The 27,051-nt window shown below is 52.9% G+C and overlaps 1 protein-coding gene across 1 annotated transcript in view; it reads left to right on the forward strand.

Annotated features, from left to right (window-relative positions):
* Positions 1–27,051, forward strand: part of COL22A1 (collagen type XXII alpha 1 chain) — a 250,581-nt gene that overhangs the window by 61,005 nt on the left and 162,525 nt on the right. Inside the window, exons 7-12 of the mRNA XM_078071952.1 lie at positions 4,338–4,613; positions 8,297–8,377; positions 9,473–9,589; positions 12,835–12,879; positions 15,091–15,153; positions 17,965–18,003. Coding sequence (XP_077928078.1) covers positions 4,338–4,613; positions 8,297–8,377; positions 9,473–9,589; positions 12,835–12,879; positions 15,091–15,153; positions 17,965–18,003 — 621 coding nt within the window. The remainder of the gene's footprint in view (positions 1–4,337; positions 4,614–8,296; positions 8,378–9,472; positions 9,590–12,834; positions 12,880–15,090; positions 15,154–17,964; positions 18,004–27,051) is intronic.

Below are 27,051 nucleotides of genomic sequence, written 5' to 3' on the forward strand. Positions count from 1 at the left end.
GCCGTGAATGGTTGGGGACGGTGGGGTGAACCGTGTCTCTAGAGCGTCTAGAAAGTGCCTCACACATGATACAGTCTTGTTACACCTGACGTCCTTTGTTCTTACCCTGAGGGAAGTTCTGAGGCCTTGTCTGTGACCCCTCAGGTGTGTTTTGGCTTTGTGTCCCCACAAGGGTAGAGCAGTCCCTCGGCGGCACGCAGCCCAGTGGGGAAAGAGGGTCTCAGATCAGAGTCATCAGCCCCACACGTTGGTTGGAGTTGCAAGCAACACTACTTTTGTGCCCTGCCAAATCCCCGTCCCCTGGTTCTCAGGGTTTAGGGACTCTTTCTGTCTTTGTCATTACCCTTCTTCCCTTTGGAAGACATGACTCACCTTGAGCTGAGGGATACAGACTCTGTTTTCACTGGAGCTGAAATGAAAATGTGCTCAAGCAATTGAGCCGTGGGGACCACATGCATGGGCTGCAGCCAAGGATTGGCACCCTCCATGCAGCGAGCCGTGCGCCCCGGTGAGAGCTGGACTCGGACGCTGCACGGGCTCGTCCACACGGCCCTGCTCTCCGTAGGGGCGAGGGATGGGCACCTCACACATCAGAGTGCATCCCATCCCCTTCCCAGCCTGTTGCCATCTTGGGGGGGGTGGGGGGTGAGTACAGGAGGGGAGGCTTCTGCCTGCGCTGTCACGAGTGAGAAAAAGGAAAAGAGGGATTTGAACACGGGGCGTCGGGCTCCTAGTCTGTCTGTTACCCACCATGCTCAGCTGGCTCCTGTCTCCCGCCATTAGTCCTATTGAATGATTTTTCCATAGCACCCCTGGTCTGATTGAGATGCAATCTGACTGCTGAGTGCCCTGATTTCCTGAGCGTGGGAGGCTGGATGGGACAGACGAGGTTCTTCTCCAAAGGTCGTTTTCCTGGAGGGCACGCAAGCCATCCACCTCCATCCACAGGCACGCGGGACTTGCTTCTCCAGTTTCTCAGGGGCTGGTGCAGTGGGATTGGGCACCAGCCATGCATTCTTGCGGGCGAGCCCCCACCCCCTTGTCTGGGTTCTCTCCCCTCATGGCATTTGCAGAGCTGTGTGGGCTAGCCGTCTGCCATGTCTGTGCCCTCCCCTCCGCCTGCCGGAACGAGCCGTGGGCTGGGACAGGACAGAGCCAGGCAGAGACAGCCCGCCTAGGGGGACGTGAGGCTCATTTTCAGAGGCACCTGGCAGTTCAATTTCATTGAGCAAAAGCCTTGGTGGAGTGCTCTTCCCTGGCCCTCTGATGGTGGCCACTTCCGTGCCCCGGGGGAAAGTACTGGCTAGACACAGGGAAAATGGAGAAAGGCCTGCGGGAAGTGATGTGTGTTCACAGCATCCCCACGCATTCTGTCAGGCCTACCGACCTAGATCTTCATATTCATCACCACATTTAGTATTTACAACCACACTCGAAAGTTGGCCTTCTCTCCATTTGTCATTCACTCATTCCAGATACCATGAAGGGACAGGAAGGAGGCAGGTTCGGCTGGAGCAGAGCGTGGGGGGTGCTCATCAGAGATGAGGCTCGAGAGGTGGTGGGGGGGCGTTGGTGTAGGGCCTTCTTCTGCTGGAGACCAGGCTCTGGGAGGCAGGCTGGTCCAGAAATGAGAGGACTAATTCAGAGACTATTGTAGTAATAGAAGCAAGAGATGATACTGACCCAGACTGGCAATAATAGTTAAACTGGGTAGAAATGATCAGATTCTGGATGTCTTTTGAAACTAGAACCAACAGGATTTGCTGATGGATCTGAGCCGTGAGGCGCCTTCCTGAGGCCCCAGCCAGCACCAGTAGACAAAGGACTCAGGCCTGCCGGGCGCTGTCCCTCGCTCTGTGTCCTGCTAGAAAAATGTCCGTCTGAAGGGAAAGCCACCTGTGCTCATGAGGCTCCCTCAGTGGTCTGGGGACACGGGGCTCAAACGGGAAGCAGAAGACCACGTTTAATAATAGAACTATTCGGGTGTGTGCATTAGAAGTGCACGAGGTTACTGGCCAGGGGCTCATAGTTTTCCCTCTTTACCCACAGCACAGCTTATCAGCGGGCAGTGCGAGTAAAAACAGATCCTAGCCCCCCCTCCGGTTGTACTGAGGTCACGGGGGCCCAGAAAGAGAAGTCAGAACCTGGGTTTTGTTATTAACACTGTGGCTGATGCCCGGCAGTGCACGGCGGTCTTCCTTGAACTGAGGGCTCTCATTCATTCACTCATTCATTCATGCAGTGCCTTTTTAGGGGTTGGCACCATGTGCTGGGTGTGGTCCTCACCCTGGAAGAGAGGAACTAGCGAGATGAAGTGCCCACTTATGAGGACGGGGCAGGGCAGGCAAGAAACGGGTGAACAAAAGAAATGAACCCTGACCAGGCGCATGAGAAAAAGTAAATGAAATGAGCCTGGGGATGTGAGAGCAAGTGAGTGGGCTAGGGTGAGTCATGTGTGTGTGCCAGAGAAGGCTGCCCTGCGGGGATGCTTTTGGATTTATTTGCTTATTTTGTTATAGCTAATACTTGGAGCAGCACGCAGCATCTAATGAATTCTGTGTCAGTGTTTTACATATATGCTAATTCATTTAATCCTCATAATGACTCTGTGATGTAGGTGCTGTCGTTGGTGCCCTTTTATAAATAGGGAAATAGGTACAGAGAGGTTAAATGACACACAGCTCAAAAGTGACTTGCCAGTTTGAGTGTAGACGCGCCCTAGACAGCCCCAGTTTTTTTTTTATTATGTTGTTAATCACCATACATTACATCATTAGTTTTTGATGTAGTTGTTCCATGATTCATTGTTTGTGCATAATACCCAGTGCTCCATGCAGAACGTGCCCTCCTCAATACCCATCACCAGGCTAACCCATCCTCCCACCCCCCTCCCCTCTAGAACCCTCAGTTTGTTTCTCAGAGTCCATCGTCTCTCATGGTTCGTCTCCCCCTCCGATTTCCCCCCCTTCATTCTTCCCCTCCTGCTATCTTCTTCTTCTTTTTTTTGTTTTTAAGACAGCCCCAGTTTTTGAAGAGTGTTTTAAGAAAGTGGCCAGAGTTAAGGTTGCTGATAAGGTTAAGCATCAGGGTTAAGGAACCCAGCAAAGCGTATCGAGGTATCTTGGGCTAAGCGACAAGAAGAAGCTACTACCACCTGAGGCCTGGGTGGCCGGGACAGGAGGTGGTTGGTGGTTACTGGAGACCATGAGTTCTGGAGCCAGGAAGGACAGAGGGTCCCCAAAGGGCCAGAGTGTGTGTGGGGACACAGCCACCTAGAACCGCAGAGAAGCAGGGAGGGGCAGGGAGAATCAGCCCTAGGACCCTGTCCTCCTGCCTACGGTCTCTGTTCCGTGGCCTTCCCGTGGGCCATGCTGATGAGATGCCGAGGGACACAGGAGCCCAGGCAGAGCCCTCAAGCATCCAGACTCGAGGCAGGGAGCTGGGCAGGGAATAGAAGGTGTTTAGTGAGTACCATGTAAGGGAGGTAGAAATGAGCACCTGGATGAGAAAGTGTCCAATCATTCTTTTCTTTATTTATTTATTATTTATTTATTTATTTATTTGACAGAGAGAGACACAGCGAGAGAGGGAACACAATCAGGGGGAGTGGGAGAGGGAGAAGCAGGCTTCCTGCCAAGTAGAGAGCCCGATGCGGGGCTCGATCCCAGGACCCTGGAACCATGACCCGAGCCGAAGGCAGACGCCTAACGACTGAGCCACCCAGGTGCCCCCAGTCATTCTTTCATTCCAAGAAAAACAAAAGTAAAACTTTCTTCCAGGGTTGCGTAGGCATTTTGCAAAGGGCAGGGGGTCCTCCAGTGAACAAGACCCATTAGTCCCTGCCGCCAAGGAGTTTATCCTACTGGAGCTTCAAGGTCGTCCTCACGGTTGGAGACAGTGTGGGCTGGGATGGGGTCTCAGCCTGGTCCCTGGCATCTGGTCAGACATGGCCTGTTTTGCCGGGCCAGGGTTTTCAATGACATGGAGACCAGTTGGGGTTTCTCGTTGGGCTTGAGACTCAAGCCCTTCTGCACCATTTGTCTTGCAGACTCACAAAAGTGCCCCTACTGCATAGACCCCCAGGCATGGGGTTGTGTATGACCCCTGGATTAGTGTCTGAGCCCAGTTATTCCATCTAGTGCAGGTGCTCGGAACAGCCTGCAGGGTAGTATTGTTAGCACCAAGGCTGAGGAGGGAACCGAGGCTTTATCCAAGGGTGACCAGCAGTGAGGGTCACGGCCAGGATGTGGCTCCTGATTCCGCAACCCTCTCCCCTCTTGCACTCTCCCGCCTTGGTCCCACGCAGCTCAGGGAGCCTGTGGTCCTTTGCTCTCCAGGTCTCCATCCGGCTGGACGGCGAGAACAAGGCAGTCGAGTATGATGCTGTGGGTGCCGTGAAGGATGCTGTCAGGGTGATCTTCCGAGGCCCCCGGGTCAGTGACCTCTTTGACCGGGACTGGCACAAGATCGCCCTGAGCATCCAGGCCCAGAACGTGTCCTTGTACGCTGACTGTGTGCCGGTGCAGACGCTGCCCATCGAGGAGAGGGAGAACATCGACATCCAGGGGAAGACGGTGATCGGCAAGCGCCTGCACGACAGCGTGCCCATCGATGTGAGTCCCGGGGGCCTCTGCAGCCAAGGTCCTGGTGTCACGGGGGGCAGCCTCGGGAGTCGGGTATCCCCAGGTCCCCCTCACGGGTCTGTACCATTTATCAAGACAGCGCCTTGAACTGCCTTAGGAGGGAGGACCCTGACTCAGAAACCATATGGGACGCCGGGGTCACCATCCCTCGTCCGTGCAGCCGGTCACTGATCACATACATTGAGCATCTGCTGCGTGCCAGGCACTGTGCTCGCAGTGGGGACGTAGATCTCCACACGTATTTGTAGGTAGGGGGGTAGAATTACAGAGTTTTCTGTACATTTAAATAGAGGCTTTTTTTTCTTCTCTGATTGTAGAAAATCTGGCAAATATAGAAAGTATACGCAAAATAAAATAAAGTCTGCTTGTAAGGTCTGCATTTACCGTGCGTCTGGAACCCGGGGTTTGTGTCCTGCCTGACTCTGAAATGTGACGGCCACTTTGGGCCCTTAATTGGGTTCTTTTAACCCATTGTATGGAGTCTGGGGGCTTGGGTGTGTCCCTTTCTCTCCTCTTTTTGCCCACGGCTGTAGCTGAGCGTCCACTTTGTATCCAATACTGGGAATCCCAGAACCTCTGATGTTTGTCAACAGAATACTGCTCCCACTTCCTGTTTCCTGCTGGGTTTCTAGAATTAAAACAAATCCTAATGAAGTATGTGGCAGGAGAATCAGTGAATTCCTCAGCCTGTCATAAATCTTGCCAAAGCGTGGGCTGGGGCACTTTTAACCACATGGTCTGGCGCCTTGGACATGGCGCGAGCACCACAGCTCACCTGTAATCCTCCCTGGGACCCATAGATAGCTCTCTGCCTCACCTGGTCCTCACCTGGTCCTCACCAGGTCCTCACCCAGCTCTGCGGGTGCTCAGCACCACCCCCACTTACAGCACAGGAAAGCAAGGCTTGGGATTGGGGTCCCTTGTCCAGCTGTCATGAGAGAGGAGCAGGGCCAGGACCTAAACCAGATTCTAAGCTCCCTGCACCCCCATGCTGGTTACCCTGCTGTCACCAGAGAAGGGTCACCGAGCTGCAGATGGTGGACCCTGGAGGGAAGCCGGGCCAGGGAAGACCACCCAGGTTTACAGGGTACGTAGGCCTGAGCAGAGGTCGCCAGGTGGAGTGGGAGCCAGAGGGACGTCAGCAGGTGGACTCCCTGGTCGGTGGAGGGAGGAGGGGAGAGGCAGGAGCAGGGTGGCAGGGAAAGGGGCCCCTCTGGCTCCCAGACCCGCTCACCCCACCTGGGAGCACCTCTGTCGGGCCTAGGCCGTCTGTGCTCTGTCCCTGACCCTGCTCCTCTGCCTCGTTCTTCCCCATCCCTGTCCCTGCAGCCTTGCCAAACGGCCCAGCTGCTGAGTGTATGCGCTCGCTAATGCAGAAAGCAGGACCCTCTCTTTAAAATGGGCCTTGTTCAAAAGCACGATTGTGCATTTTGTCATTTTCTCCTCTGTCTGTGGGCTAGTGTCTTACAGGAAATAGAACAGACAGATGAGTGGAACGGTTAAGTGTTTGTAGCGAGCCAAGTCAGTGAGGCAGGGAGTCATACTCCTGGGGCATGTCATACAGCCAGGAGGATGAGGCCAAGCGGCCGACCACCTGCCCAGCCAGCTCGCTGGGCCACTCCAAGTGCAGCACAGGTCAGCCGGAGAAGGGTAGAGGGAGGTACAAGGCCATGGGCACTTAGCATCAGTGTTTAGTAAGATAAGCATCCCTCCTTCCACTGGTGCAGCTCGAGTTCCCTTCAAAAAACGTTTGTGCGTGCACGCGTGCATCCATCCAACCATTAGTTCTGTGCTCTGGGCCTTCGCCGTGCACCAGTGGTCCTGCTGCTTGGGCTCCCGTGGGAGACGAGGAAAGAGAGCCCTGCCTGCAGAGTTCATGCGCTAGTAGGGAAGCAGATTTTAGAAGTAAACTAGGAAGCAAGGGCGTCTGTGGTCCGCGTGCTGCAGACGTGCGGGATTGCGTGCAGAGTGACCAGCGATGGGGCCGGCACTCACGTGGTGGTTACGGAGCCGGGACGTGAGAGCAGCAAGTACAGTTTTGGGGGGTGACTAAGAGCTTGCTGGGTTTTCCGGGACTTTCCTAGAAATGGAACCACACATGGCGAGGCATGGCTGTGGGCTCTGTGAGGTCAGATGTCATAGAATAGGAATGAAGAGAAACACACCTGGAAGGGCAGCAGAGCCAGGCCCTGGAGGGCTTGACTGTCCTAGAGGAGGCCCGGGCTTTATCTGCACACTGTGTGTGTGTGTGTGTGTGCATATGCGTGTGCGTGTGTGCATGTGTGTACTGTGTGGGCGTTGTGTATGCAGATGTATGTACGTGTGTGTGTGTGTGTACTGTGTGTGTGTGCATATGCGTGTGCGTGTGTGCATGTGTGTACTGTGTGGGCGCTGTGTATGCAGGTGTGTGTATGTGTGTGTGTTTGTGTACTGCTTGGGTGGTGTTGCATCAGCATGATGCATGTGCGTGTGTATATTGTATGGGCACATGTGCATGGATGTGTGTACGTGTGCATGGATGTGCCTGTGTATATCGTGTGGGTCTGTGTGTGCAGGTGTGTGTACGTGTGCATGTGCGTGAGCATGTGTGTTGTGAGGGTATGTGCACACGCGTGTGCACATGTGTGTGTGGGTGTGTGTACATGTGCGTGAGCATGTGTGTTGTGAGGGTGTGTGCACACCTGTGTGTACATGCGTGGGTGTGGTGTGTGGGTGTGTGCGGGTGTGTGTACGTGTGTGTTGTGAGGGTATGTGCACACCTGTGTGTGTACATGCGTGTGTGTTGTGTGCGGGTGTGCGTACGTGTGCGTGTGTGTTGTGAGGGTATGTGCACACGTGTGCGTGCATGTGTGTGGGTGTGTGTACGTGTGTGAGCGTGAGCGTGTGTGTTGTGAGGGTATGTGCACACGTGTGTGTACATGCGTGTGTTGTGTGTGGGTGTGTGCAGGTGTGCGTACGTGTGCATGTGCACGAGCGTGTGTGGTGTGTGTGCGTGTGTGTGTGTGTTGTGTGCGGGTGTGTGCAGGTGTGCATACGTGTGCATGTGCACGAGCGTGTGTGGTGTGTGTGTGCGTGTGTGTGTGTTGTGTGCGGGTGTGTGCGGGTGTGCGTACGTGTGCATGTGCACGAGCGTGTGTGTTGTGTGTGTGCGTGTGTGTGTGCATACGCATGTGAGTGTTGGACACCAGAGCCCTTGTAAGTCACACTAAGGGACTGTGTATTCAAGGGGGTGATAAAGGCACATTTTTACTTTACAAAGTTGACATAAGCAACCGTGTGGAGATGTCTGGAGGGTTGGAAATGGGGCACTTCCCGGAGACTTTCGGAGCCTGTCGTGAGAGCACCCAGGAAGGGGCTCTCAGAAAGCACAGTCACAGTGCCCGGGGGCAGAGGTGTCCGGGGAAGGATTCGGAGACTCAAGAACCAGCGCCATCCGTGCCGGCAAGCCCGTAGCCTCCAACCTCCTCGCTCTTGGGTTGTCCCTTCTAGAAGGGGGTGTGTAAACAGGAGATTTGTAGGCTCCCCTGAAGCTCAGGCCAGGGAGGGACCCCGAGGAGAAAGCAGGGCCCAACCCCTGTGCGGGCCTACTGGAGGCATGGAGGCTTCGGGCTGCCGAGTCCTCCAGACTCACTCTGACCTCATGTCCCTTCCAGTTTGACCTGCAGCAGATTGTGATTTATTGTGACTCCAGACACGCAGAATTGGAGACTTGCTGTGATATCCCCTTGGGCCCGGTGAGCAAACTCCTACATGCAGAGGTGGGGAGGAAACTGGTCCTTGGCCTCCAGAGGGACGGGGGTGTCCAGGTCCTAGGAATGGGCATTCAGGGGTCAGAGGGTGCCCACCCTCAGAATGTGGTCAGAGAGGAGTCCAGTGACCATCTGGGGCTAGGGCTCCATTTCCTGGGCCCCCAGGATGTGGGTTGGGGGCCAGGCAGGTCTCCCTAGGGGGCTGCCGTGGTCCCGGTCTTATTTGACACCACCAGTCTGCAGGCCGAGCAGTGGGGCCCGGCTCTGGGGAGGAGAGGCCAAGGCTGGCAGCATGGCCCTGGGAGGGACGGACCATGCTCAGTGGATGGAGGCCTGGCACACTGGGTTGGTTGGCAGAGGGGAGGAGGGGGCTTGCAGGCAGGACTGGAGAGATCGAGAAAACCCAGAGTTTTTCCCCTGACCCTGGACCTCTCTGCATCTGCCCCCTTTCAAGGCTCTCCCTCCCCAACTTCTTTAACAAACCCCAGTCCCGGGGCTGCTTGGAAGGTGGTCTTAGTGACAGAGCCCGCTTCCCGGGGCAGAGGGGTGATGTCCACACACGGTGCTCAGTGGCCCTGTGCCCAAGACATGGTGGTGGAAACCCCCAGCGCTGGGGGTTTGGAGTCAGATGGGCCTGACTGTGGACTGAGCAAAAGAGAGAAGGTCAGATGAGGGCCTGGACAACATAGGGAAGGGAGGTGGGGAAGTGGTGATGGTAGGGAAGCACATCGTTTCCAAGCACCTGTTGGGTGTGAGACAGTGAGCTGTCCCATCGAATCCTCCTCACTGCATCACAATGGACCCACCCTTGTCCCCATTCTGCAGAGGGTAACACTGAGGCTTAGAGGGGTTCGTGGTTCCTGTAGCCGCTGAGAAGCCAGCAATGTGGCTGAGAGCAGGTTGGCCCAGGCCCTTCTGACTCCAAGGCCTCAGGAGCCTAGGACCTGCTGCTGGGCATGACCCGATCTCCCCTCCACTCAAGCTCAGGCTTCTTGGGTTCCTGGTCCCTTGCCTGCTGGGGAGCTGTGCTGGGTGAAAAGCCAGGTTCTGACCTTCTGACTCACTGGGATTTCCTTCCAGTGCCAGGTGACCGTGCTGACAGAGCCATCACCCCTGCCCCAGCAGCCTCCCACTTCCGGCAGTGAACAAATCGGGTTTTTGAAGACCATCAACTGCTCCTGCCCAGCTGGAGAAAAGGTACCCCCAGCAGTCTACCCTCAGCCCCCAGCCCGGAGCCCCCGAGCTGAGCAGAGGAGGTGGGGATTTCTCATCATGCACCAGGGTGGCCGGGGCAGGATGGCCCTGGGCTCTGGGGGACTTGCAGGACAGGGAGTCCTTCTTGTTCCTCGGACCTCTTGTTTCTTGATGTTCCAGCTCCGAGGAGGGGAGCCCTGAGACCTGTTAATGTTTTCCTGGAGTTAATGTATCCCCGAGGTTTTCCTCACCCCTGCTGCTATCTCTCCACTCATCAAAACAGACCTGGTTTGCGAATAAGACTCTGAGGAGGTGACATACAAGTAGAGTTGTGTGTACCTAGTTTCTAATGTACAAACTAGTGTTTCTGCGAACACCACCGGCACCATCCACTAGCCTAGATTTAGTGTCTCATTGAGTGCCCGAGGCCTTCATCTGTCCTGTTTTCCCGTAGACCAGTGGCCTTTTTGATAAGTAAGAAGAAAGAAGTCTTCTACTGTTTGAGCAGAACAAGTTAACCAAACACACAAGGATGATAAAAAGCAGAGCTGTGCTGGGGAAGGTCCTGGGGGTTCTGCCAGAGCCCACAGCCCGGGGCCTTGCCCTGAAGCCTGTGGTCATATCCCGTGCTGTATCTGCCCTCCCGGCTCGGGGCCAGCATACAGGAGGGGTTCAGTGGCTCTGTACGGGGCTGAGCAGACAGGGAGGAATGTGAAATCACCGTGGAGTTCACTGGAATGGACACACTTCCAATGCACATGTCCTGGCTGGCAGGCTCCCTCCCCCCCCCACCTTGTTCTTCTTCCCCTTCCCTCCTTCCTTTCTACCCAGAGAACCAGACCTGGGGAGACAGGGAGCCCCCAGGAACTCTCAGTCAGGTGAGGCTGCCAAATGCTGGCCCAACTTGCTGAAAGGAGCCGGCTCAGCCTGGCTGTGAGCTGAAGTTTTCTCTGGGCAGGTGTGAAGGGGAGGTACCTTGGCCCAGTGCCCGCTGGGTTAGAATGAGACACGTCAGGTAGAGAGCCAGGGTGAGCACCCAGGGCTGGACCTCAGCCCCTCCCCTGTCCCTGGGTTTTGAATAAGAACCCCAAAGGAGAAGGCTAACTTGTTGTGAGGTTTGGGTACTAGCCCTGTGTGGACAGACTGCTGGGGTGGTGGCCAAAGCCAGTTCTGCCCTGGCCAGAAGTTTCCCTGAGCCAAGCTGTGCCCTGGGCATGTCCCGCCAAGGCTCCTGTGGCCCCTGGCATGGGGGAAGGACCCCTGGGAGGGAAGTCTAGACTCAGGAGTCTCTACCTCCTGTTCCCATGTATCTTCCCACTCAAAGACCCCCAGGCACTCCCCTCCCACCCCCACCCCCACCACACCACCCTATATGGTCACAGAGGGTCCCCAGTTGTCTTTCTAGCACCATCTTTCTCCGTGTTGCTCCCCCAATTTCCAGGACACCAAGAACTACTGGTTTCTTGGAGGGGTCACAACCTTTCTTGTCTTTGGGTATTTGCATATACAGCATCTGCCTGGACCCCCTCGTTTATCTGGCTCATGCCTGCTCTTCTCTCAAGATGTCCGCAAGGAATGTTTTCCTGAGCACCTTGTTGTCTATGTGATTTCCCCCCTCCCTCCCTCCAGCCCTTCCTCCCTCATTCCCCATGTGGCCATGCACCTGCTATTTCCAAGACCCCATGACCCATTCCTATCCCTGGGCTGCCATCTACCATAACAGTGATCACATTGGACTAAAAATGTCTACCTGTTTTTACTTCCATAAGGTAAGTTCCAGAGGCAGAGATTGGATCTTGACACGTCTGTATTCTTAGCCACTGATCGTGTCTAGCCCAACGTTATTAAATAGTGGTTGAACTGATGGATACGTGGATCAGGGTGTGAAGGATGATGGGCGGATGGTGGCAGGACAGCTGGTAGGGACAGATAAAGGAACACACCCTCTCTTGCGGGCAGGACAAGGGCTCGCTCTTCAAGATGATCAATCACCTTACAGATTCTCAGCCTCAAACTCTGGGGGGCATCACCCAATAACCCATTCCTTTATTCCTCAACCACCCCTTCTATCTGACAGTAAACAGTAAGCACCCACTGTGTGCTGAGCACTGAGGTTTTAAGACACATAGCACATGATCTTCAGAAATGCTTCAGTGTGCGGTCTGGCTACCATGCCCAGGAGAGCAGAGGTGCACCTAGCCTGGGGTGCTCGCACAGGTGGGTGCGAAGGGGGCCTCTTCTGCCTCCCACACGAAAGAGCTTCAATAAGCCCCTCATTAAATAGGGCTGGCCTCTGTCTCGCCATCTTCAATTCCATAGATGATGTGGCACATGGGGGCTCAGGAGATTTGAGTGTTCTCTCCTGGGAGGAGGCCACAGGCAGACTTGGCTTCCAGTGGTTTAAATCTTGGATTCAGTTTACAGAAAACTTCCATTATTCTCCTAGGTCAACGTGCCTCTTGGGTCCATGTTTCCATCTCTAGACCCAAACATGGTTCATGTGAACTGTGTACCAGACATTCCGATGGGCACTATGTGGGGTCAAATACACAAAACATTATTTACCTCCATTTGCGTGTGTAAATGACATCTATGAATGCGTTAAAAAAACAAACTTGTTCCTGAACTAGCTGAGTACACAACCGCACCTGGGGTGCTTTTAGCGATGGGCGGTACGCACACATAAATGGATACGGTGTCGCTTCCTTTTCACTAATGTGGTGAGATTTACACGTGGACGAGTGTATGAACCGTGTTACATTGGTTTTTAGTGTGGCAGTATTTACACGCACCCACAACTTAACAGATCAGAATTTTCAATCTGGAAACTGGATCTTTTACACGAGCAGCATGTGTGAGCAGGTGAACGATGGTTAGAGGTAGGTTACAAACATGCATTGCTTTGGTGTCTGGTGACTAATAACTATGGGAACCATTAGCGGGCCACGTGATAGTTTGACCTCCAGGGGTGGCAGTGTCAGGGAAAAAGTAGCCCACGGGGTACCATCTTGTTTGTCCCCGTCTTTATTCCACCAACAGCCACATAGAGGCGACACCAAAGTGTCCCATGGAGTTCAAGAAGAGTGGTTCTTGGCTCCAGGAAACCTTGTCCCGCTTGCTGGCCATACGTGGCTCATTCAGAGACTGGCTTAGGGGCCTGTGGAGGGGTAACCGACTGCTGAAGGCAGAGGGCGTGGGGGAATTAACTAGAGTCTTACTTCTTGTTTCTTTTGTCCTTCTTCCTTTAGGGCGAAAAGGGCTCTGATGGCCCCATGGGACTCCCCGGCCCAAAGGTCAGTGCAGGTGTGGCTCAGGGTGCTTTGGGGCCCAGGTTCGCCTTTGCTGTGCTCCCCACGTGGAGGCGAAGCGTCGTGCTGGATGACTAGTCTGTGGTGTTTGCCTCTGAGCCAGTGGCGTGAAGTCCGGAACCTCTGTTTCTGAAAACCTGAGCTAGAAGGGGTTGGGTGAGAAAGTCCTGGCTCCCATCCCGTTTGCTCCAATGGGCTAACCTCTCCGTGGCTAGCTAATTCTGTGTCAGTCCTTTTAGTCCTCTATATTCCAGAAACTTTGGGGCTTGGGCTGGTAAGAGTCTGTCTGTTTAGACTGCACGTAAGGTTTCTTTAAGTTGCATGAAATTCTTTCAGCACAAATTTTCTGAACTCACTCGTTGCTCAAAGCCAGGTGCCTCCTCGAGGGGCCCCGCTCCTCAGTCATGCAGCCACCTCTCTGTCTCCATCCCTCCTTAGGTTATTAGCATTTACAGAGCTGGACAGAGCTGTCTTCTCACATCCTTAACTTTGGTCTCAGAAAGCTGAGACCCAGAGAGATGAGAATTGCCCGTGGTCACACGGGCGGGTGGAAGAAGTCAGCATGATCCAGAGGCCATTACCTGGTCTGGTGTGTGAAAGAGGGGCTGAGTGTGGTGGTAGAAACACCCTGAGGTGATACCTTTCCCTTCTCTCTCTCTCTCCCTTTCTCCCTTCTCCCCCTTCTCCTCTCTACCCCCACTCTGCTGGGCTGGGGAGCCTGGACACACACACACATACCCCTGATGGGATCCCCTCCCGTGGTGCCAAAGGAGAGCAGCTTCGGGTGGTCCAGAGTGCCAGGTGGTCCTTTCGAGAAGGAGCACAGGGGTTCCTGCCTCACTGAGCACCCCCTGGGCAGTAACCTCAGCTTCTCGGCTGTCAGAGGGAAGAAGAGAGCAGAGGTGTCCGGGGGTTTGTGGAAGTGTTAAGTGGAGAACATTTGTCTGAGGCAGTGGTTGGTTACTGGATGACCATGTCGTGCTGTGATTGGACAGATCCAGGGTTGAGAGGTGACCTTTGCAGGGAGGACAAGGCAGGGGGAGGGAATGCTAGGGAGGGACTCGGACTCAGCCACCTGGACACCAGCCTGGCTCCCTTGGAGATGATTTGCAGTCCTTGCCCTTCGGCCCCACAGGTCAGATTGTCCCAGCCCGAGATTAAGACTCCAGGGCAACAGCTGTGGCTCCCAGTGGCCCCATTTACCCAGATACAGCTCAGGTCTGGTCAACAGTAATGGTCTGGTGACTCCAGGTGCCAGGGCCCATTCTGGTGCAGGGACGTTACAGTGAATGAGAGAGCCCTGTCCCCAGTGCTCACAGGCTGGTGGCAAGAGAAGAGTGACAGAAAAGAGTGGGATCCCCTGCGGGGAGAGCCAGGGTGGAGGGGCCCCGGGGTCCAGCAGGATGCATGGGAGCTGCTTAGGATAAAGAAGGCAGGGGAAGGGCATGACAGACCAAGGGGGGCAGCAAAAGCCAACTAGCTGTTTGTCCTGAGAGTATGCAAGGTGGGAGTAGACCCAGATGAAATTGCATAACAAGAGAAGAGACAAAGTTGAGGGCTCCCGTGTTGGACACCCACGCCTGTTTGGATTGGCTCACGGCATGGTAGGAGACTGCTCCAGTCCCGCACTCGACCCTTGGTGAATTTTCTTCCCTCGCAAACACTGTTTTCTCCTCTGCCTGCCCTCCCTGTCTTCATGGAGAGTTGGGAGGGCCCAGGGCATACAAATGGCGTAATCAGGGGACCCTGGTTGAACTCTGGCGGCCTTCAAAGCACCTTCGTGCTTTCAGTCTTACGTGTGCTCAGGACAGCATGCCCATTTCACAGAGGAAGAGCCCAAGGCCCAAAGAGTAATGATGTTCTCACAGTAAGCAGCAGAGCGGGGGTTTGAACCCTGGGGCTTCTCACGCCCCTTGTGGGGCTGGACCATTCCCGGGCACAAACACATGATGCGTTCTCCCACTCACTTACTTAGGATGTCCTTAGTTGTGGAATTAAGAGATTGGGGAAATTATTTAGATGCTTCCTCCTTCTCCGGGGGTGGGAAGCATGGCCTCATTGCGAAGTTGGCAGGGACAAAATCAGCCACTGCTGGGGCGTCGAGGGCCAAGTGGGCAGTGGGCAGTGGGCAGTCTGAGTGGGGGAGCCCCGTTGGGGGACCTGACCCAGTGCTCCTCTCTGGTTTGCACCCTGCAGGGGGACATGGGAGCCACTGGGCTGGTTGGAGCTCCTGGACCCAAGGGAGAAAAAGGTGACATGGTGAGTATAGGGCTGGCGTGGGAGACCCCGGGCTTCCCCTAGGCGTGCATGTCAGCTAGAATGCACCAAACACCTAGTGGGAGCCAGACATCGAGCCTCACACTGCCCTTGGAATGGAGCCCAAGCTCCTCCCTTGGGCACGGGAGGCCCGCCAGAGGTGGCCCCTGCTGCCACTCTAGCCCTGTCCCACACCAGCCCCGCTCCTACCCCTGGATTCTGGGTGCCCCGATTGGCAGCTCGGAGTTTCCACACTGGCCACTTCTCACTGGCCGCTGCACATGCTCTTTCCTCCACCAGGAAGAATTATACTGTTTTTCCATGCCTTATTTTCCCCTCCCTTCCCCTTTCTGGCTCGCTCCTATCTGCCCAGATTCAGACTGAACTGTGTGTGGTTCTCCAGGATATCCCTGTGACCCTCAGGAAAAGCAGCAGGGAGTGAGGTGATGGGGCACGGGGAGTGGAGAAGCAAACACAACCTGCAGAGTAGCCATCACAGTGACAGTCAAAGGACAAAGGGGTATCGTTCTTAAAGGAGGAAAGGCAGATATTACGACAGCATGTCAGCAAATACAGAATATCAGTAAAGAGATAGAAGTTTCTAAAAAAAAAAAAAAAAAAGACTCCAATGGAAATTTTAGAGCTTAAAATTATAACTGAAAGGAAAATGGGGATCAGTGGAGAGGCCCAATGGTAGGTAGGAACCAGCCTCCTGAAAGAAAGAGCCAGCATTCCAGCCACCAGATCAATAGTGATTCTGTAATCTGAAAACTAGAGACAAAGAGTAAGGCCGGAAAATGAACAGAGCGTCGGAGAGTTAGCAGAATGCACCAGAATGCACCTAATGGGGCTGCCAGGAGGAGAGAGGAAAGGAGCAGAAAGTGTATTCAAAGAAATAATGGTGAAAACAAAAATCCCAAATTTGGTGAAAAGCAGTAATCTACACATTCAGGAAGCTCAGTGAGCTCTAATCAAGATCACACAAAGAGAGCCGTTCTCAGAAAGATTGTAGCCCCGATGCCAAAAGACAAAGAAACTTTTGAAAGCAGAAAGGGAGAAAAAGGAGTCAGCGTGGACCAAAAAAGGCCAGTAAGATCCTTCGCTGACTGACTGTCGGGGGTGACGGAGACCTGAGTATATAGCAGGATGACAAGCTCAAAAGCATCATCATGATAGTGTGCAATCGGGCATGAAACAAGCAGGTGTAGTAATGGCACAAGATTGGGGGAAGAGGGACTGGAACCAGGTAAGGAGGGTTGTGTCTATAAATCTCACCGGAGGAAGTATGAATTGGAAGTAGGTCGTGAGAAGCTGAGTTGTGTATGGGAAACCCAAGAGCGACCTCTACCGAAATAGTTCAAAAATATATGGTAGAAATGCCATAAAGAGATTAAAACATAGCACTAGAAAATACTTAATGCAAAAACAAACAAACAAATAAACAAAAGCCGTAAAGGCGGAATAAAGGAGCAACAAGACAGGAGGCAGAGATGAAAATTTAGATGGCTTACGTGAAACCAGCTACATCAGTAATCACGCTGTATTTTCAGGCTGGACATAAAAACAAGACCCAACTCTGTCCTGTCTTCAGGAGACATACTTTGGATTCAAAGATGCAAATAGGTTGAAAGTAAAAGGATGGGAAATAGATATTCTGAAAATAGAAAACCGAAAAATTGGGAGTGACTGTGCCAATATCAGATAAAATAGACTCTAAAACCCGACGTTAGCGGAAATGAAGAGGGGTGTCTTAGAACGATCAAAGTGTCAGTCTTTCAGAAATCAAGAACAGTTACAAACATCTGTGCACCTCACAAGAGTCCAAAATACGTGAAGCAAAAAGTGACAGAATTGAAGAGAGAAATAGGTAAGGCAGTGATGATGGTTAGAGACCCTAGCGCCTCACTAGTGATGGATAGAGTAGCCAGGAAGGTGGAGAAACTGGGACTCTCAGACATCGCTGGTACAGAATGGTGCTACTGCTTTGGAGAACAGTCCTTATCCTTAAAAGGCTAAACAGAATTACCGTGTGACTCAGCAATCCTCTTCTTAGATACATATCCAAAATAAATGAAGACATATGCTCATACAAAACCTGTGGGGAAATGTTCAGAGCAGCATTATTCATAATAACCAAAAAGTGGAAACAACCTGAGTGCTTATCACGTGGTGAGTGGATAAACGGGATGTGTGTTACATTCATGCAGTGGCATGTGGTTCTGCAGTAGGATGGAATATTGGTACATGTCACAACATGGATGAACCTTGAAAACACTTTGCTGAGAAATCACTGGGTGCAAAGCCAGCAGTAAGAGCCCACATATCGTATGATTCTGTGTATATGAAATGTCTAGAGGAGGCAGATCTACAGAGACAAAATAGATTAGTGTTTGCCTAGGGCAGGAGGTGGGGGGCATGGGGTGTGACCACTAACAGGTGCAGAGTTCTTGCTCAGCTGATGAAAACATCCTGAAGTTGATTATGGTGGTTGCTGCAAAACTCTATAAATATACTAAAAACTATTACATTGAATATTTTAGGTGAATGATACGGTAGGTGGATGATATCTTAGTAAAGCTCACAAGGGAAAAGTTACAAGTATAGTAATACTGAATTGTTGGAAAAATTAAATGGGGTACTACCCCCGAGAATGAACGCTCAACAAGTAAGGTTATCATCTCGTTTGGAAGCGCGTTCGCAGAGCTGATGAGAAAGCTTCCGACCTTTGCAGACCCCAGGGCGCTGCTACCATGTCTGACGTCATGCGTGGAGATGTTCTGTCGTAAACCTGTGCCTCCTCCTTTCCTTTTCTAGGGCAGAGGGCCTTTTGTCCAAGGAGAGAAGGGTGAAAAGGTAAGCATTTCCCTTTTATCACTCCTCCGGGGGCTGTGTAGCTGGCCAGGGAGCAGGATGGGGTGGGGGGTGCTGCCTGGAAGCATCTGAGTGGAGAGAAGAGGTCTCCTGGGCGGAGCAAAGAGGCTCAGTGCAGGTGCTCCCCTGACTTGGGCATTTGAAGTGGGTGCAGTGGGCAGTGCTGCCCGGCAGGGATGAGCATGAGTGAGCACAACCCGGCGGGAGTGTTTGTTTGGGCCGTGGGTGATTGACGGTGCTTGGAGCAGAGGGTACTCGCTGGGGCTCATAGGGAGCAGGATGCAGAGCTGCCGAAGGGTCTGAGGACCAGCGTGCAGGGCGGTAGATATCCGGGCATGTCCAGGCCTCGTCTGCAGTGTGGGAAGGCATCGAACGGTCTGCGCGTGGTCAGACATGCCGGGAATGTTTGAGTGTGATGTGCCAGGTGGGTGTGAGGGGAGAGACCAGAGGAATTTGGGGAATCGCCAGAAGACTTGCAGAAGTTTCAAAGGGAGATGGTGAGCAGCCAGACAAGGCAGGCAGGCCCGTACGTGCTCTCCCCAAATATGAATGTTGTACCTTCTTTTACCTTCATCGTAAGCAGGACAAGCCCAACAGATCCTAGGACATAGGGGTTCCTTCTGAGGAGGAAAGCTTTCTTGCGTTGTTAGCCTGTGAGGAGAAATAAAAATCAGAGCGTTGCTAAAATGCTGTTTTTCACTCCCACCAGCTATTAAAAATGTACTTTCCGTGTCCCAGGAGAGACAGCCACAGGACTCTCGGGCATGCATCTGCGCTAACATCTCGCCAGAGCGCGGGCTCAGAAGGCAGTGCAGATGGACCCTGGAGGATTTTCCTCCACCCCTCGTGCAGGGCTGTACGTGCAGGTGCCTTTCTGTTCCATTACCGTGGAAACAGTTTCACGTGGCCAGCCCGTTCTCTCCCTGTAGGTCCCCTCTCATTGCGTGCTTTCACTCCAGAGATGTACTCTGTGGAGCTAAATCAAGGATGCACAGAGTGCCTACTCCATGTTTCACTCCGTGTCATTCATAAGTGAGACTGGAAACAACCATGTGCTGTGGAGCGGGCAGAGGGCGAACTGCGTTACCGCACAGCTAAATGATGCAGCGGCACTCGGGAGTGCCAAACCACATTTCAACAAATAATTAATGACCTAGGAAATGAAAATAATAGTTTGTTAATTTTTAAAGCACATGGGAAAATATACGGTATGACCCCAGTTTGTGTGTGTGTGTGTGTGTGTGTGTGTGTGTGAGCAAGAGACAGAAAGAGATTGATTCTGGAGGTGGAGCCCCTTTGTTAAACAGGGTGGCCATGTGGAGGGTATTTATTTTCTCCCCTACTTCTCTGTGTCTTCATTTGTTCCACAGAGAAGTTCTTTTTTATCCCCATTGGAAGCACAGGTGCGCGCGCACACACACACACAGTAACTCCTACACAAGGATACAGAGCAGTCTGAGAAGCTGCGGGATGGACACACAGCACAGTGTGACTTTGCCATCAGTTTTCCAGTCTGGGTCTCCTGACCTGAAAGACGGGGCTGGTGGTGGCCACCGTCCACGGTTCCTGTGTGGCGTAAAAGCACGGCACCTGGAGTCTAGGTGCTCAAGTTCAGCAACTGCTTTTAGCTATCGTCGCTAGCTTGCTAGGTTCCTGTGGGCCCAGAGCACAGGTATTAGCAGGATACCCAGATATTCCTGTCAGGATTGGGGCTGCTGGAGCCCTCGAATCCAGGGAGCTGGGTCTGGGCGATGCTTGCTGGGTGAACCAACGTGTGTCTCCTGGACCAGCATGTCCTCTGACTGATGAGCTGTCCTCCTGTGTTGGTGTCACCAGGCAGGAAGTGATGGGCCTCTTTCTCCTATGAGCAGCAGGTGCATCTGGGCCTTGTCTGTGCTGGTTTAGCTCAGAACGGGCAGCCTTATTCTCCTGGAGGGTGCAGGCCCCTCCCTGGTGGCCCGGATCCCTGCCTGCAGGCCCACAGTCAGGACCTGCCAGGCACGGCGGCAGCCAGGGAGACCTCCTCACATCCTCGATGCGGCAGGACAGATGGGCAGCAGAACAGACTCTAGCACTTCCAGCACTGTCCTTGGTTGACTTTCTCTTGCAGTTGAACATTTTTAGCAAAGTCTGAGTCTAGATTCTGCCACATATTAGCTGTGTGATTTGGGGTGAGTCACCTCCCTCTCTGGGCCTCTGCTTCCTCATCTGCAAAAACGAGGGGGTGGGATGAGATGATGCATAAAGGCCTCGCAGGCGGCGGCTCTGGGATTTGGTGATCAGCCCACCCCAGCCTGAGCCCCTGGGGCTCTCTTAACTCGTAACTTAGAGTCTTCTGCTTCGCATTACCCCTTGAGGATGAGGTGAGGCCAGTGTGGGTCAAGGGGACCGATAGAGTCCACAGGAAAGAGAAGGCCACGGTGACTAATGTACTTGGACAGGGCCCAAAAAACTGGCTTCTCCACTCGAATATTCTCTCCAGAGCAGTTGCCTTGGGCAAGGGGATTGGATGGACTGGAGCCCAGTGGGCCCAGGAATCATATTTCTCTGATTGTGGTTGTGTGTCTTGTATTTCTGGTGTGTAATTAACCACTGAGATGATGTGTGTTGCCCTTCTTGAGGGCCGATGTGCCCCATACCTTATGTCTCATGATGAAGCCAGCGCTTTAGAGAGGGCGCAACTTATGCGCATTTCACAGATGGGGAGAGCAAAGCTTAGAGGTCAAGTGACCAGCCCAAGGTCACAAGTTAGTCGGATGATGGGAAACACAAACTCTGGTTATTACTTAAGTGAAGGGAGGCTGCGGGGCTGATTGAGGCTCCCCTTCCCCAGCAGCTGAGGAAACCGGCTCTCAAAGAAGGTAGGTGACTGGCCCCAGGTCACACAGCTGAACAGCTGCTGGAGCGCTTGGCCTCCTGACTCTCCTCGGCTCCCCTGTCAGATGCCCAAGACCATTGTGTGGTGCCATGTTCCTGGGCTGCTTCTGCCCCTTGTCTTGGAAGCTAGCCTCCTCTCTGGTTCCCATATTCACTGTGGGGTCCTTGGGGCCAATCTCCCCCAGTGTTTTAATATATATATGAAATCAGGCTAAAGTAAGGGGGACAGCCTTTTAGGGGATGCTGCCCACAGCCCAGGCATTGGGACCATAAAAGGAGAGGAAGGGAGGATGAACCTCCCAAGCATCTGGGAGGCAGCTGACGTTAAGTACGCGCTTGCCAAACGAGCGGATTGATGAGTGGATGTCTGACCCCCGCCATCCAAGACTGAGGGCCAGCTGGACCCAGGAGGGGTCGCCGACTGCAGAATCCGGCTCCGCCTCGTTCTAACCGCATGTCTGTCCTGGGGCGACTCTGAGCGTCAGTTTCCTTTTCTGTAAAAGGGGAAAAGGGAAGTATCCCGGTTCCACCACATAGAACTGGGTGGGACTAAAGGAGAGAAGGCGCGTGAAGGGTGTGACACAGCGCCTGGCACAGGGAGCGCTCGAGCTGGTGATGCTGTTTCTGTTACACCCGCAATTTCCAGTCACTTTGCAGCTGTCTTGGTGGCGGTGATGAGGGTGTAGAGCCCCAGCCCTGGGCTGGTCGGGACCATTTCCAGTGGAGTCATGGGGAGCAGGGAGGGGTGATGACCTCTGTACCCTCCGCCCTCGGCTCTTCCCTGCAGAGATTGACCAGCACAGTGAGACGCTGGCATGAGGGTTCCTTCCGATGGGCACTGAGCCATGGACATGAAGTCTGTAGCATTAGCCGGGTCGTGAGCCCCACTGGTAGAAAGAGATTTAGGAACAACAGAAACAAGTCCAAAATGTGAGTTTCCGGTGAGCATCCTGAGGGTCCTTCTGCTCTGGGGACCAATGCCGCCAAGGAGGAAGCCCAGAGCTGCTCGGTTGTGTCCCTTTCCTGGGCCCATAGCGCCCTCTGGTGTCTGCAAGCCAGCGCGTCCGCTCCAGTTTCTCTCTGCAGGCCTCCTGCCCAGTGGGACTTTGGGGACATCTCTGCCTCTTTTCCTTGCAAATCTGGCATCTGGGAGGAAGGAGGGAAGAGGAAGCCTTGGTTTTGTGCTCACACGTGGGCTCAGGTGATGGAAAGAAAGCAGGTTTGGGGAGCTGGGCAGACATGGTTTGGATCCCAGCTCTGCAGTGGCCGAGTGATCTTTGGCTGGTGTCTTCTCTGAGAGCTTCAGCTTCTCATCTGTAAAATGGGAACATGGATACCTACCCTGTAGGGCTGTTGTGGGGATTATAGGAGGTTGATATTGAAAGCACCTGGCTTCGTCCCTGGCACGTGATAAACACGTGTAAAAATCTGTCCCTTGTCTTTCTTGTCTTTTCTGCTAGAAGATATTGCTAAAATCCATACAAGAGTGAATGTGTTTCTTTAATAGATAGTATTTAAGTACCCAGTATGTGAGAGAGGAGGTTGGGCCCCCGTCCAGGCGCTCATTCACCTGTTCTGCAGAGGAGGCGTGCTGAACGCAGTCATGCCATCCAGAGTGTGATTCTTCCTACTGGTCCCTAAGGAGCCAGGTTGTGGCCTCCATTCCCCACGCTGTTTGCACACTGAGGACCCTGCCTGGGCCTCAAGGGACGGAGGAGCAGAGGATGGTCACATCAGCAGAGCACCCTGAGGGTTTCCTAGGATACTTGGTGTTCTACTGTGGGGGGTGCTAAGAAATGAAACCAAAAAAAAAATGTCTAGGAAATTATCATGAGCATAATTCATATGAAGGGAGAAACAGAAGCAGAAACAAAATTACCACAAGCTGACTCTGTTTTTTTATAAGAACTCTTGACAACTACAACAGCAACGAAAAATGGGAACAACCTAATGGAACATCACATTACAGAAACCAGATGGGCACGAGTGAAAATTAGGAACACCTTGCGATAGGGAGCTAGGCATGCAACATAATGCAAATAAGATACAGCCTAGGAAGCCCTATGTGCTCGCTCATAAAAGGGCGCGTGCGCAGGGCAAACCACCAGCATACTGGGGTAGTGGGATTTGGGGTGTTTCATGTGTACTGTTAATTACTCATCCTGGTGTTACAAGGTCTGTAAGCATTTAACCAAAGACTAAGTCCTAATCTTAACATGATGAAAATCCTTTTAAGTATAGGATCTTCACAACTGTTTATGCGGGAAATCCCAAAGTGGTGTGATTTTGGAAAAAGCGCCCTGTCTCCCAGCACAAGGGTCTGCCGAGCACTGGACGGCAGGACGGCCGGTGGGTCCAGAAGGCAGAACGTGGCAGTGGCTGAGGGTCAGGCTTTGGGACCCTGGTGCTGCCCCCTCCTGCCGCATAACTGTGGTGCATAGGGAGGGTTCTCCACAGTTCTTGGTGCCTTGATTTCCTCGCCTGTGCATGGAAGATACTAGAACCCACCATGTGCTCTCCTCAGGCGGACGTGAGGGTCCAGTGAGGGTATCTGGGAAAGAACTTTGACGGCACCTGTTAAATAATGACTTGGGCAAGCATTAGCAAGAATCGGGTGCCAGCCATCCGGGCCCCAGCCTTTCCCTGAGCACGGTAATCAGTTCAAGCACATTATCCAAGTTAGCTCAAACCAGACAAACTCAGTACTTCTGCCTCAAAGCCCAGAGACAGAGGTTCTTTCCCCTGGGCCCACGGCTGTGAGGATGGAGCCTTGACATCCCTGCCTCCATTTTGCTGTGGTGAAATGAGCCAGTTGGAGCCGGGTGAGGTGATGCTCAGAGGTCGGGCCTATTGAAATGGATCCTTATAAGTGATATTGCTGAGTGATCGTGCCCGCAACCTTTCCAGCTGCTAAGATACACGACGCGATGCATTTCCCGCCAGCGTTGTCCTCCTTATGACCAGCAGCTGGTGTTAATGTGGCAATTAGAGTGGGGCTGGGGTGTGGGAGGGGGCCTCAGGCAGGAGGGGCCAGGACCAGGGCGGGGAGGTGGGGCAGGGCTCCAATTCCCTGGAGTGGAACACAGTAGGGGACAGCATAGGGAGAGGGCTCTGCAGCCCCTCCTCAGCCCCGATCACGCCCTATAGCTAGCAAGGGCACCTGAGACCTACAGGGGATGAAATTGGGGCAGAGTGTCCTGTAAAGCCATGCTTGGGTCAGCAGCTCAGCACTCAGCAGTTGGTAGAAGCGAAGAAACTCAGAAACGACAACCACCAGAAAGTCCTTCCTTAAGCATTTCCACAGAAATCCATATGGCAATAAATAAAAGCTCATATGGATTTTGTGCTCAGATTTCACGGTGTGGTGCACCAGAAAAAATATGGGAGCGAATATCAGAAACTCAGCTGAATTTTATTGGGCTGGCTGGCTGGGTAGCAGACAGAGTTTTAGGTCACACAAACATCAGTTCCTTGTCTTTTATGGTTTTCTTCAATCCTTGCCGGGATCATAAGCCTGACAACGTGGTAAAGGAGGAATCTGAGTCCAACAAGTAGCCCAGGTGCTGCCTTCTAGAAACTTCAGCTGAATGTCCTAAAGAGGATGCCAGAGCCATGAGCAGCAAGCCTGAGTGTCCTACCGAGTGTCCTCGCATAGGAGAGTCTTCATGTGCTGGGCCATCACAAAGCTAAAGAAGATGCCACATGGAAAACTGAGGAGAGAGTCCAAGGCCATCATGATGAAATTAAGAAGGGTTGTTGGGAAGCGAGGTTCCTAGCAGTCAGCAGAGGCAGCCTGATCCCCAGGTCTGAGAAGAGCAGCAGGTTCTGCACATGGCCCTCGAGGACAAAGCAGGCCCTCCACTTCGCTGTGGACCATGAAGCATCCAGCCTCTCAGGAAAGGCAGCTGGCTTGAGGGACATTGGGGGCCCACCTGCCGAAAAGTCCCTTCCAGCAGTGGGGGAGGGCGCCTGGACTTCCTCCGTTCCAAAGAAGTGTCCTCCTCTGGCTTACGCTCACCATCCTGTTGGAAACATGCATGTGCGCGTGAATTTGCGTTTTATGTAAAATGCCGTTGTGACAAATCCCCTGTTGACCACTGCTCAGCGCCACGTGTTACGTGGCAGATAAAGTCCATGTATTTGGAGTGCACTTCATACCTGCTGTGACAGGGCCCCAAGAGACCCTTCCTCTGCATGTCTCCTTCCAATTCTGGGTTCATATTTCCCGGGGCCTTGTCTCAGTATTTCTCTCCCTGGAGACTGGTTTCCTCCTTGTGCATCCACCATTGCCCTCTGCCTCTTGAAATACTAGGGATGCTACTGACCCAGGAACCTTTGAGCCCTCATGCATGGAGCCAGGCAGTCCCAAGGGCACCTTCTCATTCATTCCTTCCAGTGAGCACAGGTGGAAGGTGGCATTCTCCCCATTTCGTGGAAAAGCCACTGGTACTTGGAAAATACACACATTGATGTTTTCACTGTAAGAAGCTATAGGAAGAGGACAGTGTAGTTTATAATATCTCTGGCTTGTTCAAAATCCTAACAGCTATTCATTTAGGGGCAGGCAGGGCTCCTGGGGACTGGGGAGGGACAGCAAAATGAGGGACATGAGCCTTGAGGTATGATTAATGCAAGCTATTTGCACCTGATGGCAAAAGTGGGGTGCTCAGAGGATGATGAAGAGTGTCCAGGAGAAAGTCACTCTGGCCACTGCACAACTGATAGGGCAGAGCTGGTAAGACCTGGAAGTGATATTCCCATTCGAGCCTGGTCTTAGCTCACCGAGGGCCCTTTCTGTGAGGCAGTCACAGCAGTGCCTGGAGCCCCCTGCAGGGGACAGCAGACCAGCTCTCACAATGGCACCCTTCTGATGCCAACATGACAGACACACCGTGGGCTGTCTGCAAAGTAAAAGAACAGATCCTTCCCCCGCCGCCCTGAGCTAGTTCTTCCTTGGGTGTCTTTCCAGGGCAGGCTTTATTTGAAACTTCGAGATGAGATTTCATGGAGTCTTTATAGAATGGATTGCAGAATTGGTGGGGAAAGAAGAGTGCCAAATAGGGATTTTCTTCCTGGTGCCTCTTTTCCAGACCAGGGCCCAAGAAAGGTCTCCAGAAACCACAAGATGCTTCTACACATCAGGGGTTTCTGGTGTAAGTGAAAAGTGCGGCACAACAAGGGGTAGTGGGCACACTTTCATTTCACTGATTGTTTCTGAGAATGGGATGGAGACATTAGCAGTAGGAGCCGTGCAGAATTCAGTGGCCAACCTGTAGTGACTTTATATGGAGTGGTGTGGTGACTTGGTCTCAAAGAAAGTGCCACGTAGTGGAAAGAATCATAACAGCTCTTATGGAGCTCTTGCTATGTGCCAGGCTGTTTAATTTGGTATCAGCCTCCTGCAACCCCTTAGGGAGTCTGGGGCATGCCCGAGGTCACAGAGTGACCCACTCCTATCCATTGCATGGCCACTGCCAGCTCTCTGCCCTTCCCTGAAAGCAGGGCTGGTATCTGAGAAGCCTTGACCCTCAAAAACCATGTCCCTCACTTCCCAACAACCTTCTTAACTTAACCCTCAACTTATTTTATGTAACGACTACATCGTAGAGCTTCTGATCCATAAATTGTACGTGTGTGTTTGTATGTGTGAAACTTCTAAGATATATTCATGCCATTGCCTCTAGCTCTGGGTCTCTTTCCCTTTGCTCACGGCTGGCTTAATCAGCAGCCCCATCTCCTATTCTTAGCCTGTGCGTTAATGTGCATTATTCATGGTTATCGAGTTGGATAACTGTGGTTGAAGGCCTTCTATTTTTATAATAATTAAAGGGTTTCGGGGAAAATGAGTTTAGCTGCTTATGTGCCCTCAAGTAGCCTTGTGGGGTTGGGGCCAAAACGCTGAGAGAATCATGGCGCCACAGACTCTGTCCATGGTGCTGAATGACATGTTGCTGTTGGGAAGTTTTGAGTTCACAGGATCTCACAGCCCCAGGCAGAGCTGGAATAGGAAAGTCTACCTTTCCCCACCTCCATCTGACACTCAGGCACTTGCCAAGCTTAATGGACCAGTCACAGGACCTAGGGCTTTGTATAGGAGGCGGAGAGTATTTGTGGGAAGAGCAAATGCTGGGCTGCTGGACAGTGGGACAGGGG

Source organism: Halichoerus grypus, chromosome 5 (assembly GCF_964656455.1).
Source record: "Halichoerus grypus chromosome 5, mHalGry1.hap1.1, whole genome shotgun sequence".
In the NCBI taxonomy this organism is placed as follows: Eukaryota; Metazoa; Chordata; class Mammalia; order Carnivora; family Phocidae; genus Halichoerus; species Halichoerus grypus.